This window comes from Hemibagrus wyckioides, linkage group LG11 (assembly GCF_019097595.1).
Source record: "Hemibagrus wyckioides isolate EC202008001 linkage group LG11, SWU_Hwy_1.0, whole genome shotgun sequence".
Lineage (NCBI taxonomy): Eukaryota > Metazoa > Chordata > Actinopteri > Siluriformes > Bagridae > Hemibagrus > Hemibagrus wyckioides.
Genome location: NC_080720.1, coordinates 9,626,913 through 9,641,584, shown reverse-complemented (window position 1 = coordinate 9,641,584; position 14,672 = coordinate 9,626,913). Strand labels below are relative to the sequence as shown.

At 37.1% G+C, this 14,672-nt stretch overlaps 1 protein-coding gene across 1 annotated transcript; it reads left to right on the top strand.

The window, feature by feature from the left end:
• The first annotated feature begins 5,625 nt into the window (after window positions 1–5,625).
• Window positions 5,626–14,258, top strand: tgfa (transforming growth factor, alpha). Its single transcript, XM_058403553.1, has 6 exons — window positions 5,626–5,951; window positions 8,005–8,148; window positions 8,595–8,709; window positions 10,158–10,307; window positions 10,499–10,608; window positions 11,359–14,258. Exons 1-6 carry the CDS (start codon window positions 5,912–5,914, stop codon window positions 11,364–11,366), a joined length of 567 nt encoding a protein of 188 aa, XP_058259536.1. The 5' UTR covers window positions 5,626–5,911; the 3' UTR covers window positions 11,367–14,258.
• Window positions 14,259–14,672: the final 414 nt, after the last annotated feature.

Here is a 14,672-nt window from a genome sequence, read left to right as displayed (position 1 = left end):
TTCCTAATCCATAGGGTTCAATATGACGTCGGTCCACCCTTTGCAGCTATAACAGCTTCAACTCTTCTGGGAAGGCTGTCCACAAGGTTTAGGAGTGTGTTTATGGGAATTTTTGACCATTCTTCCAGAAGCGCATTTGTGAGGTCACACACTGATGTTGGACGAGAAGGCCTGGCTCTCAGTCTCCGCTCTAATTCATCCCAAAGGTGTTCTAACGGGTTGAGGTCAGGACTCTGTGCAGGCCAGTCAAGTTCATCCACACCAGACTCTGTCATCCATGTCTTTATGGACCTTGCTTTGTGCACTGGTAAGAGGTAGGGGCCAGCTCCAAACTGTTCTCACAAAGTTGGGAGCATGGAATTGTCCAAAATGTCTTGGTATGCTGAAGCATTCAGAGTTCCTTTCACTGGAACTAAGGGGCCAAGCCCAGCTCCTGAAAAACAACCCCACACCATAATCCCCCCTCCACCAAACTTTACACTTGGCACAATGCATTCAGACAAGTACCGTTCTCCTGGCAACCGCCAAACCCAGATTGCCAGATGGAGAAGCGCGATTCGTCACTCCAGAGAACGCGTCTCCACTGCTCTAGAGTCCAGTGGCGGCGTGCTTTACACCACTGCATCCGACGCTTTGCATTGCACTTGGTGATGTATGGCTTGGATGCAGCTGCTCGGCCATGGAAACCCATTCCATGAAGCTCTCTGCGCACTGTTGTTGAGCTAATCTGAAGGCCACATGAAGTTTGGAGGTCTGTAGCGATTGACTCTGCAGAAAGTTGGCGACCTCTTTGCACTATGCGCCTCAGCATCCGCTGACCCCGCTCTATCAGTTTACGTGGCCTACCACTTCGTGGCTGAGTTGCTGTCGTTCCCAAACACTTCCACGTTCTTATAATACAGCTGACAGTTGACTGTGGAATATTTAGGAGCGAGGAAATTTCACGACTGGATTTGTTGCACAGGTGGCATCCTATCACAGTTCCACGCTGGAATTCACTGAGCTCCTGAGAGCGACCCATTCTTTCACAAATGTTTGTAAAAACAGTCTGCATGCCTAGGTGCTTGATTTTATACACCTGTGGCCATGGAAGTGATTGGAATACCTGATTCTGATTATTTGGATGGGTGAGCGAGTACTTTTGGCAATATAGTGTATCTCAATCTGATCAAGCATCTGTGGGATGTTCTGGACTAAAACAGCAGTTAGGGTTCTGCTAAGGATCTGCTGCTAATGCTTTGGTACCGGATTCCACAGCACACCTTTAGAGATCTTGTGGACTCCATGCCTAGCTGGGTCAAAGCCACACAATATTAGGCAGATGGTTTTAATGTTATGGCTGATCCATATGATTTCTATATAAGTATATTGGATTTTATAGGCCACTGGATAGTCAGAAACATTAAAATTGAATCAGCTGGCTGTCATATTTTACTGGTTTATGCATAAAACAAGAATAACACCTGTACAGTATTTGATGGAAAAAAGTTGACAAAGATAGTCATTTAGTGTATGTTTTACAGATATTCCTTCATTATCACATATACCAAGTATTTCCTCTTTCTGGATATTACAAACACAATAATTAGTCCAATAACTTGGATGACTGACAAAACCTTACAAAAACCACATTGGTCTTTTGGCCTATTCAATAGGCATACTATAATGTCATGCTTTGAGTGACAATATACAGATTTTGTGACTAAATAGACTAAAGTGTCTGTGAAGTTACATCTGGGCAAAATCTTTGTCTTCAGAAAGAATTCTGAAAAAATCAAACTCTTACTTTTTAGCAGAGAGCTGTAGGAGTCTTAAATGTGAGGATTGTTAGAGGGTTGTTTAGTGGTGGACTTCACCTAGTAGATAGTAAACCTCTTTATATTTTGGAGCTATCTACTCTGTTCCTCTGTTGTGGAAATTAAACCTGGGGGACTTACTTGTAATTATGGGAAGTGTATTTCCTTTAGTCTCAAGCAAAACCAGTCCAATATGTACTGCAGCAAGAAGATTGAAACCACTGAAAGGCAAAACTGTGACAATTACAGTTCAAATCCATCTCCATGATTTCTAAGTGCCAATCCCAGTCTGTCCATGTGGGGCTATTCTCAGCAGAGGATAAAATGATCTAGTCCACTCTGTCAGCAACACATACGGGAAGAAAATACATTAGGTTTTATTTTATTGATATTACATCTACAACTGCTCACCTTAATGCAGTTTATCAACAGACATTAAGCTAACATTTAGGGTTTGGGGTAGAAATACCTATTATTTTTATTTTTTTTATTTACAGATGAATAAAGTATGCAATTTCTTTGCCTCTGAATGTCTGGCAAATATTAAATGTTGAGCAAATTTACAGCAGGAACTCTACCTCTAATTGTCTGTTAAATATTGATATTTGGATGTTTTGCTGAGACAGCAATATTATTAAACTGGTTAAAACATTATTGTAAAATGTTAAAATGTGCTGACGAAACTCACACCTTCCTTGCTGTTATTTACGGTAACCCAGCTCTCCCGATACTTTGGATCAGATTCCGTGTAGCAACCATATGTACAGTATATATAGAATTTAGGAGTGTCTATTAATTTATGTACATTCATGAACTCACCACAATGAATGAAATTTTGATCCCAATAATGAAGTTATTAGGCCACATCAGAGAACCAGCGGTCATGTAGGCTGCAGGGTGAGATGCCTGGTTAAGAATTCCAGTCACCCATGCTGTGGAGAAGACAATTAGATAACACAATTATAAACACAGCTCAATGTTTCACTTTCTACAAATGCATAGACAGTATAAATAATTGAATAATTTTATTGATTTAATGCCTGTGGTGGAAGGCTGCTTGCAACAGAAGCCACTTTTAGTGCATTTGGTTTCAGTTAATGGATCAGTGGTGCAGTTTGTCTCCCAAGGCCTTAGCCCAAAATTGAGGCATTACAGTAAATACACAGGCCATGCTCAGGTTTAATCATCCAGTGTACTGCATAATAGAATACAATGACATCAAAATGCTGATTGTGAATTATTGATACAATGCTTTCAGTATCAACTGTGCCAAGCCCATAAACTGCCTAGTACAAGTCAATTTCGAAATTTGTGGGTTGGGTTCTATTACTATTGACTGTCTGAATTCTGACTTATGTGTAAGTCCAGGTACTATAGTACTGGTGTATGTGTGCATGTGTCTACATATAGAGACTGGGAAGGACTTTGTGTCTCCGAGTCAGATTTATGAACTCTAAATAATGCACATTTAAATTCAATGAAAACATTAAATTAACATCATTCATCACAAGTGGTAGTTTTGACCTTTAAAGCAAACCTGTCTAAATCTGCTTAATCTGTATAACATTTAAATTAACTTATTTACATATAAATGCTATGCATTTTACACTAGCCTTTATGAGTTACCATTCTTTCTGAAGTTTATTTATGGTATGTGACAGTGGTTTACACTTACACACAGGATACAGGCAGTGAATTCACATGGTCGCGTACTGTAGACATACCTTAAATTCCCACCTTGTGACATACGTAAGCGTAGAAGTAAGTAAGTCTGTGTAATGATGGAGTAAATGTCATAACATCAGTAATATTTGTCAAAATACATGCATAGCTTGATAGACAAAAATACAGACAGAAAGATAGTGGGAATTTGGCCAATTATTCTCTCAGCACTGCTCACTGAGTCACTCATTGATTTTGTCGTGGCATGTATTCAGTTAATTTTCAGTCCATTGTTCTGTCCTCACTAGTCACTGTTGCAGTGAATTACTATGACTATAGGACAATGCACTGATAAACCGGAGATCCGATTTCATTCCATGTGTCACACTAATTTACACTGTATCAAGTTATACATTTTGAACACTCATAAATTTCAAAGTTCTAAATTTCAAGATCGATCTCTGGTTTTGAAAGAAGTGTGTTTGACACAGTCTTGTTATCTATTAATATGAGATGGTACAGTTGGAATCGATCTGCAGGATTCACCCTGCTCTTTCAGCATTTCATCCAACACCTCTTTCTGCACCTCACCGTTGGGATGCAGTGCAGTGTCTTTGTGCTCACTGTGCATGTGCATATTTGCATATTTACATTCAACTGAACAGATGTGGTACCTTCAGTTATTTGGAAACTTGGAAATATCTTTAGCCGAGGTATATGTAAATGTTTGGCATCTGTAGGTATAGAATAATGAAAATTGAAAAGTCATACCTCCCAAAATGGATGGACTTGGGCCAGGCAAATAAGTTCTGAATGTACTGCAGGGACACCACATACAGGAGTAGTAATGAAATATACAATAGATGTGAACAGGCAGGGTCCATTTTAAAATCCGTGTTAATGACACTCATATACACAAAGTCCTGGAGAAAAAAAATAGAAGGATAATCACATGTAAACATGTTCTCTCATGCTTACTTACAACAGTGGGTGCAGTTATAATGCAAGGTTGTATCTGTGTTTCCTCAAGTTTCCTCAACTGCAACAACAGAAGACCATAGTGCAAGCAATATCATGTAAAAACACACACACACACACAAAAAAAAAACTAAACTAAAAAGACAGGTGACCTAGTGGAAGGTGTCATTTCTCCCTGCTGTAAAGAGCTTGACCGATAAGGTGAGAGGGAGCATCCAGGTACCTGCTAAGTGCCCAGGAGTGTGATGCCGTCCATCATTTAGGGATTGTACAAAGCTAAACAAAGATCTCTGGATATCAGGAGGACAGTGATAAATGGTATGGATGGCACTGCTGTGTGAGGTTCAGTTCCAGGATCTACGATTACAGATAAGCCATGTCCTGGCTTAGTTTGTCCATAGGCACAGAAAGAGACTCTAATAGCTTTCCTACTTTGTGTCTTACATTGTGACACTTGGTGCAGATTAAACAGAGTCTGACACAGTAAGCTAGCTAGGAACAGTTACTCAACATGCTAGGGCTACTTGGCTACAGACCCGCTAACTGGTTAGAAAGAAAAGCATGTGAAAAATTCTGAGTGGAGACGGAGAGAGAGAAAATCTTACTAAAAGAAAGTAACAGAGTGTGCAAAGTGACATCCAGTGTTGCATATTATTGGTCTCACTAACCTAGCAGACTCAACAATGCTGTAGCTGATCTAGTCAGAGGCCCACTAATCAGAACATTGAGCCCAAACTTCAAGCAATACCCAGAGCATGAAATGGAGGTAAACCCAACACTGGCCTTTGTATGCATGTTATCCGAGTCTAACTAACTTTATAATCTCAGTGGCAATGAGTGGAGCCATGCTAGCAACACAAATTCATAGACTTATGTCATTTCCAGGAGTAACAAAACATTTGCTTTCACACACACACACACACACACACACACACACACTCACTCACTCACTCACTCACACACACACACACACACACACACACACTCACTCACTCACTCACTCACACACACACACACACACACACACACACACACACACACTCACTCACTCACTCACTCACTCACTCACACACACACACACACACACTCTCTCACTCACACACACACACACACACACATAAACTCGCATCCGCGCGCGCGCACAGAAGTAATCAAGTGTATGGAGGATGCGCCCTGCGTCACGGGATAAAATGCTTACAATTGCCAGTAGCGTTGGTAGACTGAATCTAGTGTGATAAGCCTCTGTTGCTTAGAAAAAGTCTAGTAGAGGACGTCTAAACTTCATTTTGAAGTAAATCAAGGGGCGCTAAACCACCATTTAATATCTACTGGTATGGAATCAAGCTTAAAAGCGATTTTTTTCGATATTACTTCTAACAAGCAAACATTCGGGCCTTCGCAGGTGGACAAAGGTACTTATATTCCAAATATATTTTAAAATAAGACGCCACAGATCCAAGGGAAGTCTTATAACGATGTATCGCGCTTTCTGGGATACAATATTTCTCCTTAGTGGTGAGTAAATGTTTCCTTTTATTCTAATTTGTGCCGTCTGTATGTATACATGCATGTGTAAACTGGCTGAGAAGTTAAGCTATTTTGTGAAACATGCAGTTGTCAGTTTATTGCAAGGATGCACTACAAGCAATTCAACTAACAATGTTGCTTTAAAAATCACTTGGGTGAGTTTGTTTGTGCACCTGGTATGGATGTGTACTCCACTGTGACATTGAAGTGGTTTAGGCAGGACACCACAAATAATTCAGATCCCCAAGTTTTGTTTCCTTACAATAATAGCAGCAAGTATCAGTTCTGATGCATATTTAAGCAGAAGGTCCCCAGCCACCGTGCTGAATTTGTAGGAAGTATATGATACTACTTTCATTTCCTTCATATGGTTAAAGAAGCTCCGTTTTAATTCCTTGTTCTGCTGAAGGTATATGTGTGTCAATCCTGCTGCTGAAGCCTATATTATCACCGGAAAGAAGGCTCTGATGCAGATTTCAACTATGTATAACCCCAAGCTGATGTCATGTTAACATTTCTGTGAGTCAGAAGGCACAGCCTAGTTTCATGTGACTAGGAAATCGGTTACATTTTGTTATTCCACTTGCTAGAACAGGATGCCTATGGGAGAATTAATATATTTATACATTTCAGTACATAAATATGGTATACCTGGTGATGTATAATTAACTGTATTTATCTCTGATCCAACCAATAGTTTGATCTCAAACAGGACTACTGCTACTGAGATTACTTATAAACTACAGAACATAATTTGTCTGGGATTTATTGTCTTCAGAATTATAGTATGGATTAAAAATGGATGTTGTCAGTAAAAACTTAAATTACAGTAGCTCTCCTGTTAAAACCTAACTTGCTCTAGTAGTAACCACTACGATTTGATGTTTTTGTGTTGATTGAACACCGGTCTCAACAACTCCTAACAAGGTTAGGAAAATGTATTTAATCTTGGCTGGAAAAATGTTACTGCAGCCCTGATCAGGATAAAGCAATTTTTGCATGGGAGTAAGTGGAAAACTGGAAATTTGAGGATCAAAAATGTTATATTGTACTGGATTAACTATCCTCCTGTATTCATTTTAAACATTGAGGGATTGTTTCATTCAAACACCAGTTAAAGATGCTTAATGGAGTATTTGTAAGCTGAAGCTGCCTAATGGAGTAATTGGCCATGAGGGAACAAGAGGTAACTCACTTAAAATCAATTATATTTGGTCAGTCTCAGAATATTTTTTTATCAGGTTAAACTAGCCTAGAGTAGTGAACCATGCAGTTGATAATGACTTTGAGAAGCCACAGTTCAGCATAAATGAAAGCAATGATAATGAACAGCGCTTTGTTTGGGTACTTTAGATCTGTAGCATATACACTGAAGTTGTATTGTGTGAAACTGTTCTGGTTTAAAATGTCTTTTTGAAGTTATGGCGAACTTATTAAACAGTGTGATGAGAAAATCCCTGGTGGGTTAAAAGGCCTAAAACCCAAGAAATTAGTAAGTTTTGTATATCTTTTTCAGCTATAATTAGATTTTGATTGATCTGAATTACAGGTCTTTTCTGGTATACTTTACTCCTCAGTCTTTAATCAGCCTCATGTTAGTTAGTAGTATGCACATTTAAAGCACAGGGTACAGTCACAGTTTAGCTGTGCATGTTTACCTGTTAGATTGTGCACAAGTTAATTTTTTTAATGTAATTTAATAGTCAAACCAAAATATAAATATACGTCATGTTAGGGAACTCTAGTAGGTGTATTTAAATTTATGTTAATTTACTCCTTTATGCCATATCATAATTAGTGCCTCATATTTATGCATTGTGATGCTATTGTACTGCTGAGAAGGGTTGGTACACAATTAAAACTTGTGGCACCCAACAGAGCAAAGTCCATGTAAAATCCTACATTTTTTTTTTTTACTCTTTAGTTTCCAGACAGCAGTGCCATCATTTCTCTTGATTAAAGTGATTTTGGTTGTTTTTCCCCAGTTGTTGGTTGTCATGCTGAGATGATATGTCAGATACATTTTATGGTTATTTTGTAGGCTATTTATTTACGTACAGCCAAGTGCCGGAAAATTCTACTTCAACAACAACCATGGCAATGACTCCCACCACAACCACAACCACAACCACCATTATAACTGCTACCAACACAACAGCAGTGTCAAATACTACTGTTAAAAAAAGTAAGTTCTGGTTTTGTTTATTTAATTAACATTTATTTTGTGGTGTCTGGTCATGATAAAAACCTGGGGATATTTATAACTGTATAAATTCTACATTAAATTAATAATTAGTTGGAATGTATACTAGCAGGGAAAATAACTGGAGTAGTGTTTCTGGCTCCTCCAAGGGTATCGTTGGCTCATTGGACCATGCTGATGGTTTACAACACCACCTAGTGGGCAGGTTCCTAGGTGATTCTTGTGCATGTGCATTTTAACAATTTGGATCAGTCAAAAAGACAGAGTAAATTCTCTCCTAGATCAGCTCCATGACAGTCTGACAACAATCTTAGTGTAAAAATGGCTGTAAAATGACATCCAGTAGGCCTTGTTTTCTATACACTATTTATATTCTATTTAAATGTATAATGCATGTGGTTGTCCTCTATTTTGCATCCTGGCTGCAGAATTCCTAGTGGCAGCAGTCCACTCTCACTTTGCTGACTGTCCTGACTCCCACACCCATTTCTGCTTCCATGGCACATGCCGCTTTCTCATCCTGGAGAAGACACCAGCGTGTGTGTGAGTGTACAAATCCACCACCTTACTGTGATTATACAGATGTGCGTCATGGATGCCCTGGATATTAAAATGTAAACATAGTGGTTCATATGTCCATAATGTACATTGTGAGCTAGGGTTGTGTGGAGACAAGTGTGCATACAATAGACAATCAGTATTAAATAAAAAATAATTATAATTGAAAAAGTCAGCAGAACATTTTAGGATTTTGCAAAGAAGAGGTCATCCATGACACTAGTCCTGACGACACCTGAGAACCACATTCAGAATTACAGTAGTTATATTATGACATTATCCAGTTTAGATATTTGGGTTAAACTTGGGTTTATTGATCTGCAATACGGGTACAGATATCAGTCCACCAATGAAATGCAAATATATTTAGCATATATTAGCAAAACAATACTTTGTAAATATCTCCCGAGAAACAAATATTTGGAATGGTGATACTTAGATTTTCAGAACATGCACATAGTCTACATTATCTACTGATAATGCAAGTATTTAATAATAATATTTTTTTAGCAGCACATAAAATTATATAAATATTATTTGTCCCAACAGTGACAGTGACACCTAGACAGCAAACTGTGACTGATACAGTTCCCCCTTAACTATGACTCTGTCTGCAGCTCTAATACACTGATGTCAAACCATGGCTGACTCATGGCTAAATTCCTGTCTAATATCTTTTTAGTAAGCTGTCTGTGTTTGGACAAATGTGTCTTGTTTCTTGTAAATGACCTACTGTTGACTTAATGCACAGACAAAGATTCTCCAGAATCATTGCCACCCTTCAAAAACAATTGATACACTTGAAGGGTGGCAATGGCAATGATTCTGGAGAATTTACTGAGTAGTATATGAATCATCTCTAATAGAAAATATACATTTGCACATGATGGTGATACACTTGTGCTACTTAAACCTATCTTTGTCTCTCTCTCTCTCTCTCTCTCTAATATATATATATTAGAGAGCGAGAGAGAGAGACACCATATTTTCAGCCAGTGTGTTCATGGGGCAAGACCCCAGAAAAACAATTGACACACTTGAAGGGTGGCAATGGCAATAATTCTTGAGAATTTACTGTGTAGTATATGAATCATCTCTAATTCTCTAATGCAGTAAAATAGAAAATATACATTTGCACATGATGGTGATACACTTGTGCTACTTAAACCTATTTTTGTCTGTGCATTAAGTCAACAGTAGGTCATTTACAAGAAACAAGACACATTTGTCCAAAGACAGACAGCTTACTAAAAAGATATTAGACAGGAATTTGGCCATGAGTCAGCCATGGTTATTAAATATTAAATAATGTATTAAAAGCAAAAATTTATATATTAGAGAGAGAGAGACTGCAAATATATATTGATTTTTGCTTTTACTACATGATTTAATATTTGCCTGATATTCCTTGTGTTGTCTTTTTATGTGTGTAGGTGCCACCCAGGCTTCATAGGTGTGCGTTGTGAACATGCAGACCTGCTGGCAGTGGTGGCAACCAACCAAACGCAGCAGACCTTGGCCACCATATTGATGCTGTGCATATTGGGCAGTGTCCTGCTCGTACTGCTTTGCACCATAATAAAGTATGGAGTGCATCTGCAGTATCAAATAATATTCATATATTTTTAGACACTGTAATAGACATATCATGTACTGTATAATTGAAGTACATAGGTTCCCATGCAGATTGAGAGTAAGGTCATCAAGCTTAGCATGGCTCAATAAGGAAAGATTGAACTCCTTGACGTTTAACTTTTATCTAATATCTCTATAGCTTTTGGTGGAGGCGGGGCAGGTGGAGGCGAGGACCTCTGCTTTCCTGTTTGACAAAGAAACCAAATGGCATCGTAAAGAATGGGACGTCCTGCTGTCACTCAGAGACTGGTATATATTTTGTTGGAGCTATTGCTAAATTCACAGTCTCACCCACAAACATGTCGCTCTGCTATTTGTGTTTATTTTGCTAGTTGGCTAACACATTAAATTGTAAATTTGGGAGTACCTAAACTTAGTAGTGGATTAATTGGTTAAGAATGCCTGATTTACTTAAATGATTAAAGTATTATTGTGTTTGACACAGAGAAATTCAGTTATATCCCAAGTTGAAGGCTAAAAAATGACAGAATTCCAACAAATAAAAAAATTATTTTACTTATAGCAATACCTGTATTTACTAATAAATATTTAGATTATAAATGTTATAGATAATCTCTAAAAATTATGTTGAAGCTCTTCATGTTCCTATGTCTAGCACACTTATTTAGTCAGTGAGGGAAATAAAAAAAAAAAAAAAAATGAGGAAATTGGACATGGAATTTGGGGAATTTGGTTGGATAGCTGCAGGAGTAATCATTGCTAGTTTGGTCACAGTGTGTCTTGTTGGTGAACCCGACAAGCTTTTAATCAGATTTGTTAACAGGATGTTTGCACATATTTTCTCATCCTTCTCATACGATTGTCAAACAGAAACTGGGACAGATTTGTAGATTTTTATAACATTGTTCTCATTAAATCACTGTTTTACTATCTGAAAATGTTTGATATGTGAATCTGAACATCTGAATTGACTGGGTGGAATTCACAGTACTGTCTAATTTTTTTTTAATTGTTTTTCTCTGTTTGTTTTTTCTGCAGTGGTTTGAAGTTGAGTGCTCTTGGTGTACCTTTGTTTTCCATTTTGCTACCTGAAGCCCCATGGATCATCACTGGATTAACCTACTGACTCATGTCTGCATGCTGAGAACCAAACCAGATGTGGAATTCAGAACCTATATACTCGGTGGAAGTAAACTCATCCATTTAGTTTTTGTGGGATATAAAACTAAAATGATGGAAGATTGTTTATTTCTCAGCACCGATGTAAATCTCCTGGACTCTGGACTTTCATACTATTGTCTTGGAACAGATTACAGGAATGAAGATCCAGTCAGACTTAAGATGTTTGTGAGGTAAAGCCCTGCAGTGAAGGAATAATGGACTAGTGCTTGAGGCCTACTACTCAGCTGGATGTGAAAAGTAAGATTGAGATTCAAAACTTTGGGGAAAAAAAAAAAAAGATTTATGAAACATGTGTTTAGGATGCTTGGACATTCTCAAGACACCAAGAACTCTGTTCATCACACCACGATAAGAGGATGATGAGATTCACTAGATAGTTTCACTATTTTCAAATCATCAAAAGTTTGAAAAAACTAAAAAAATGTTTGTGGCATGTGACACCAAAAGTTAAAGTACTTGCCAAAAGTTTGGATACACCTACTTGTAGAAAGATTTTGCTAGATTTTTCACATTAGGACTAAAATAACAAAAATCCAAACTATAAAATAACACTGTAGGGAACGTAAAGTGCTAAATAATTAATTAATAAAATAAAAAAAGTAAATAATTATTAACGATCTTCGTGAGAAATCTGTGAAGAGTTGGGTTACTTTCCCACAGTTCCCAGGTATTGAGCAGTTACTGGTTGTAGTTTCTATGTTTTAAATGAAAACTATTTATTTATTTGCATTTGAAACAAATTTCAATCGTATGCGTTTAGATATCTTTTAAGATGATCAAGAACAGTTACATGCGTCCAAACTTTTGGCATGTGGTGGATGAGATACAGTTTTAAATGTTTTAGTTATTCAAGAGTGTCACACAATTAATTGTTCTAAGAATGGAAGAATAATCTCCGGTATCTTTAATCTTAAATGATGATGATGATTGTGGATAATAATAATGATAATAGATGAAGAAAATGTGTACATTGGATATTCAGAAGCATATTTCAGGTATGTCAATGTATTCAATAACCATAATATAATTTAAGAATTTGCAGTCAATGGCAGGCTTCTGAGGAAAACACTTGACTCCAGAGAGTATTTTATGCTTATGTTCTTTGTTATTGCTGCACTTGAGATGTATTTATTCACAGATTCCATTTAGTAATAGAAGTATACATACTCACCTGACACACCCTTGAGTTGAGGCTTCAGTTATTGATAGTGGAGAGAGATCATTGTTACGAGGTTTTTGACAACACTGAATAACTTCTAAAATCAGAATCACAACACTCGTATGGCTTTGGCAGAAATTACATTAAGTTTGGGTGTGCACAAGTGTGTTCGCATATTCACTGTACACTGTTGCACTGCAATCATGTGAATGACAGCCACATTTATATCCGCACACTTAACCCAAAGAGTCACTAAATCAGGCACTGGCTCTCTTCTGGAAAACAAAATCTGAAATGTGCTAAACCGGCCCTGTCTTTAAAGGGGTCTGATATTTATTTAAGAGTGTGTAGATATAACTGTGATAATTCCACTAAATTCACTTCACAAAGCACTATGCACATATTCACTTCTAAATGTAGTCCACGCACATGCTCACACTCAACTATGTATATATACAGGACAATCGTGATGGCTTTGTTTCTGATGTAAAGCTCATTACCGTTTATAGCAAATGAATTCAAAAAGATTTTAGACTCTGAGTTTTAGAAAGTTTTAAACCTTGTTTAACTTTGTGTAGGTTGTCTTCTTGACCCTCAAGCCTTTTGCCATTGCTCTTATATAAATGTATGGTAACCTGGTGCATCCAGATACTGGTGAAACCCTGATACTCTGTGGAGTTTTATTCAGTCATCAGCGAGCCCTATCAGTTGATCCCTAAAACTGTCCACTCAAACAATAGATGCAGTCAGTCCAAAGATATAGATGCAGATGTTCCAAAATTAGAAATCATTAGCACTAGATTTACATTACTGTAGTTGTGATACTTCAGTTTAATGAATAAGACTTCATCCAAATGATTGAGGGAGAGAGTGTTGCTGGCATTGAGCACTTTATATAAAGGACTTCACTAAAAAAAACTGATTGCACTGGCACTGACCTGATTTAGTAAAATAATTGGAGAAATATTTCTAGGGAAAATTGAAAGAAAAAGAAAAGAAAAATGATTCTGTTTAATCACGAGCAAATACAGGAAACAAATTGGATATAGGGGGGAAAAAGTGGTTGCAAGCAAATAAATAATAATTGTGCAGATGGTGTATGACTGAGATCTCATCTGCTCTGTGACACTGGAGTATATTTGACAAACTTTATTTAATCGTTGAGTTACTCTGACAAATTATTTTTGTTAGCCAGTATTCAAAATACAAACCAAAGAAACCACTACTCACAATGTTATGTTGATATATCATTCAGACTTTACAGTCTAAAACATTTTTTTGTCCTTTCTATGTAAAAACACATGTATATATTGCTGTGAACTACTTTTGTCTTTTTTTTTCTACACTGTACATTACCCAATACTATAATATCTCAGTATTAAATTACATCATGCACATTTGTTTGATCTTAGATATGCCAGGATTATAAATACCTGTGTTCCTGGATAATTGTGCTTGTGAACTCCATTGATTTATATGATTCATATGTTTTTCCACTGATTTACAAATTTAGTTGTTTAAATATTCAGCCATGTCATATTTACATGTTCTTGACCTCTGTATGGATGCCTTTTTCACCTAAAAAAAAAAAAAAAGTTAAAATGCAGAAAGACTTACTGACTTGGTGTTGATTTATTTTATTTTTTTGCAGTAAACTTATTTAACCCTTTTTATTTTTACTCACTGTTTAGGTTATTATAGTCCAGAAGTAGAGGTCTGATGACCTTTACATTACAGAATTATTTTAAACTTTTGCTCTATTCCCTTTCCTACATTTTATTTTTTTGCTTTTTATCTCTGTAAGTCATCAAATGCTTTTGTTTACCTTTCTTTTTAAATGTATTTTAACATTTTTGGATCAGTCTTGTTTTTTTATTCTCTGTCCCCATCCTACCATCATTACACCCCCATAACTGAAAGATGGGGGCTAGAGCCTAACACGCCTCTACTGCTGTGGCTCTTCTTACACTCTAGACCGAACTCGCTCATCCTGATGCTGTACTTCTACCTT

What these genes read in the sequence shown, in the direction of transcription:
- tgfa (XM_058403553.1), top strand. Translation starts at nt 5,912, where the DNA reads ATGTATCGCGCTTTCTGGGATACAATATTTCTCCTTAGTG. An exon ending in TACAATATTTCTCCTTAGTG is followed by an intron (nt 5,952 to 8,004) that starts GTGAGTAAATGT and finishes GTTATTTTGTAG; the next exon opens with GCTATTTATTTACGTACAGC. An exon ending in AAATACTACTGTTAAAAAAA is followed by an intron (nt 8,149 to 8,594) that starts GTAAGTTCTGGT and finishes TCCTGGCTGCAG; the next exon opens with AATTCCTAGTGGCAGCAGTC.